This window comes from Fukomys damarensis, unplaced genomic scaffold (genome assembly GCF_012274545.1).
Source record: "Fukomys damarensis isolate Sample0158 unplaced genomic scaffold, DMR_v1.0_HiC HiC_scaffold_19, whole genome shotgun sequence".
NCBI lineage: Eukaryota > Metazoa > Chordata > Mammalia > Rodentia > Bathyergidae > Fukomys > Fukomys damarensis.
Genome location: NW_022900931.1, coordinates 59,656,088 through 59,659,810, shown reverse-complemented (window position 1 = coordinate 59,659,810; position 3,723 = coordinate 59,656,088). Strand labels below are relative to the sequence as shown.

General features: G+C 60.6%; 1 protein-coding gene across 1 annotated transcript in view; it reads right to left on the bottom strand.

Annotated features, from left to right (window-relative positions):
- Ltbp4 (latent transforming growth factor beta binding protein 4) overlaps positions 1–3,723 on the bottom strand; it is a 32,270-nt gene that overhangs the window by 19,012 nt on the left and 9,535 nt on the right. Inside the window, exons 6-7 of the mRNA XM_010614530.1 lie at positions 285–476; positions 8–111 (exon numbers count right to left, since the gene is read on the bottom strand). Of these exons, the coding sequence (XP_010612832.1) occupies positions 8–111; positions 285–476 (296 nt within the window). The remainder of the gene's footprint in view (positions 1–7; positions 112–284; positions 477–3,723) is intronic.

The window sequence follows — 3,723 nt, the reverse complement described above, 5'->3', positions numbered from 1 at the left end:
TGGCCACCGCCTCGGCGTCCTCCCACGGACCAGACACGCGCTCCACCTGGTGCACCACCACCGACGCCTCCTGCGGGTGCTCCACGTGCACGCTCACCATAGACGCCACTCCTGGTGGGAGGCAGGGCGGGCAGAGGACGTCTACAAGGGCTCTTAGCGGAGGGGACTAGGGAGGGAGGAAGGGCGCGCTGGGTGAGTGTGCTTTAGAAGGCGGCCTGGCTGGGGGCCGAGGAGCAGTGAGGCGCTGGAGAGGGGGCGGAGCAGACCCGGGCCACACTCCTCACCGTGTTCGTCGTCGCGGTGGTTGGCCAGTGGCATGGTGTACACGGAGCGGGTGAGACCCGGCATGGCCGGGGCCGGGGGCCGGGCGCCCGAGGAGTGCAATTGGCAGAACTTGCCAGCGAAGTCCGGGGGACAGAGGCAGCGGTCAGGCTTCACGCACACACCTCCGTTGTGACAGATCAAAGGGCAGAGGACTGGCGCGGGGGAGAATGAGGGTACTCAAAGTGCTCAGGCGCCAGGCAGCTATTTCTGCAGCCAACAACGCACCCAGGCTAGTTCAGCCCCCAGCACTAGAATTAGGCTCTCAAACGTACCACTCACCGTAAACTCTTCCTCTCAGCTGCCTGTGGCCCCGCCCCGATTCGGGTCCGCGGCTTGAGCAAGGCCAGTAGTTCAGCCCTCCGACGTGACCCGGCCCACTAGGTCGGCTCGCCACGCCCTCCCGTTCTTCCTTCACTTTCCCGTCACCTACTCTTCAGGAGTCCCGTAGTTCCCACTGTTTTGTTGAGTATTAGTGGCTGAGCCCGCCCACTCCAGTTTCTCTTAGCGTTTAGTTCTATCCATTCCGTCATTTTGGCTGGGTCCTCTGCTGTTTCAGCCCCTCCGACCCCTGTCCCTTCCAGCGATTCAAACTACATTTTAGCCACTCCTGGGAGCAACTCCCCCTTCCCAACTGTCTCCTTCGCATTCTCTGCCCGCTAGTGCCCCCTCCCCAAACAATCCTCCACGTTCGAGCTCCGCCCACTGGCCACGCTCCCATTTCCAGCTCAGTCCTTCACCTTCTACCTGCCGGATTCTACACCCCACTTGTCCCGGAGACTAACCTGCAGCCTTTGGCCCCGCCCACCCCCTTTTCTGGCTCTGATTTGCCCCACCTCACTCACTCATGCCCCTCCCACCGCACCTCCGGGCTGGCGGGCTTCTTAGCACCGCCCATCTCCCACCGCCCACTTCCCCTCGCTCTTTGGCTCCAGAGTTCTAGCTCCGCCTTCCCGCCTCCAGTAGCACCGGGGCGGGGCAACCAGCGGGAACGCGCCTCCTCTCCCCCTCTGCGCGCCCTCGCTGGGCCCCTGGCCACCTCTGGGCGGGGCACTGCCAGCTGTGCGGCGGGGTAAACAAAGAGAGGGGTGCGGCGGGGGCTGGGCGGTGGCTCGGCATTCCGGACCCTTGTTGAGTCCTGGGACCGCAGAGCCAAAGGAGGCCGGACGTGTCTTTCCAGGGCACCCCCTCCCTTTCTCCCCCGGGGCTGCAGAAAACAGCTGGAAACAGCTGTGCGGAGAAGGGGGCCGGCAGCCCGGCGGTCCAGGGAGGTGTGTGGGATTCTGAACCACAGCTGAAAGTACAGGGGAGTCACCTCAATTTAGGGTCAGGGGACAGGAGTCCTTGGGAAGAGACTAGCTGGAGGGCATCACTCTAGGATTCAAAGACTCAAGGTTTCTGGGACCGAGGGGGAGCCAGCTCAGATGAAACGGGTTCTCTTTCAACCAAAGGAGCCTTTCAAGTCCCTCTGGGGAACAGTTACCTAGAAAACAGGACTCTACTGCCTTCTGGGGGGATGACCCATTTGAGTGCTGAGAACAGGATTAGGTGGAGAAGTGGAATTCCTGGGAGTCCCCAGGGCAAAAGAGCCTCAGCTGAATGGGACTCTAAGATACTCTGAAGACCCCATACTCTGGGCAGCACACTGTGTGGAACCCTCTTGGAGGGAGAATCTACTAATCAAGACCACATCTAGGGTTCTCTGAAAATGGTTAAGATCTACAGTTCCTGAGCAGAGGGAGAGCTGGAAGAGCAGGACTTGGAGACAGGACTGGAATCTCTTTGATAGGACTAGGCGGAAACTCAATTGGAAATAAAAGAAAATGGGAGTCTTGTGGCAAGAGAGTTCCTCTGGGGAGGAAAGTTACCACTGCACAGGGCTGTAATCTAGGGTTTCTCCTGGAAGTAGGGAGAGGTAACTGAGGGACACTGCTAGAGTTCCCTGGTGAGGGGCACTGTTGTGGGTTTTACCTCAAATGCAGGGTGGGGGAACTTCACTGGAGGAGCTGGTGTCTGGAGTGTTTTACACGGTGGGAGGGAGGATAGGGTCTGGGTCAGAAGCTCCCCTATTTAAAGAGAGTCAGACCAGGACTCCAGGTCATTTAATGGGGGTCCTTGAGTAGCAGGGCCTAGGAGAAATATAAGAAATATGAAGTACAATTCCAACATGGCAAGAATCTCTGATGAGGGCGGTAGGAAGCCAGCCAGATCCAGAGGCATTTCCCAGCCTCTGAAGGCATTTCTCTGCTTTCTCTTGGCCTGAGTGCAAGGACCCTAGCCCAGCTCCCTGTGGGTGCCCACAGCCAAATGGGCGCCACTACATAGGCGAGGCCAACTCTATAGAACCTGGAGGAATGGGGAACTGAGGACACCGGGGTCCTGCCAAGGTCAGCCTCCCTTCACATGCCCTTCCTTGTGCCTCCAGGGGCTTGGCACCCGCCTGGGCACGGCGCCTGGCACGGGTGTGTATTGGGCCTGGTGGGGACGGAGTAAAGGAAGGAGAGAGGAAGGGGAGGAGAGAAGGAGTGGCAGTGGGCGGGGTTCAGGCGAGAGATGAGCTCACGTCGGCCGGGGTTGGGCTGGCTGGGGGCCAGACTGGGCGAGTTCTCCGCGCCAGGGGCCCCCAATCCCCGCTCCGGAGGGCCTGAGGGGGTGAGGGGCAAGGAGAGCTTGCCCACCTCTACACTCTGGGAGGACAGGTGGTGTCTTCACCTGAACCCCCGAGGGCTCCCACGTCTAGAGGAACCTGATGAGCGCGGGCCTCTGGTCCCTTGGCTCCCAGGGGTACCCCTACTCCAGGCCTACAATCCGCGTTTTTGCCGCACAGCACGTGGTACCCCTGCGACTCAGGTCTTGCAGAGACAGATATTCACCCCTCACTGCCCTTCTCTGGGCCCTTTCACTCTTCGGTCTCCTCACCCCAAGTCCTCTCCTCAAAGGTTATCCCAAGTCAGACGCTCCTATTCCCTCACCCAAAGACTCCCCCAAGCGGCGCTGAAGACCCATTACGCAGAGCTCAGAATTTGGCCCCCCTTCCCAAAACTCCCGGACCCCTCAGTTCCAGATCTTCAGTTTGACTCAAAGGGAGGAAAGCCGGCCCCAATCCCCTCACGTGGAACACCGCAGGTTCCTGAGAACACTCCTTGCTTTCAAAATCCAGATCCTCAGGACTCACTCCCCAAAGCTGGAGTTTGGAGTCCCCTTCCTTAAATGCCGCAGGGATCCCCCAGCGCTACCGCACCCGGAATCTGGGCTCCTCCCGGGGGGTTGTCTCCCCCATTCCCCGGGAGCCTCCTCCCTCCGGGAAGCCCTCCCTGGGGAGCACCACCCGGCACTCACAGGCGCGGAAGCCGGGTCCCCCCGGGGCTGCCCCGCCGGGTGCGCCGCTGTCCACGCTGGTGG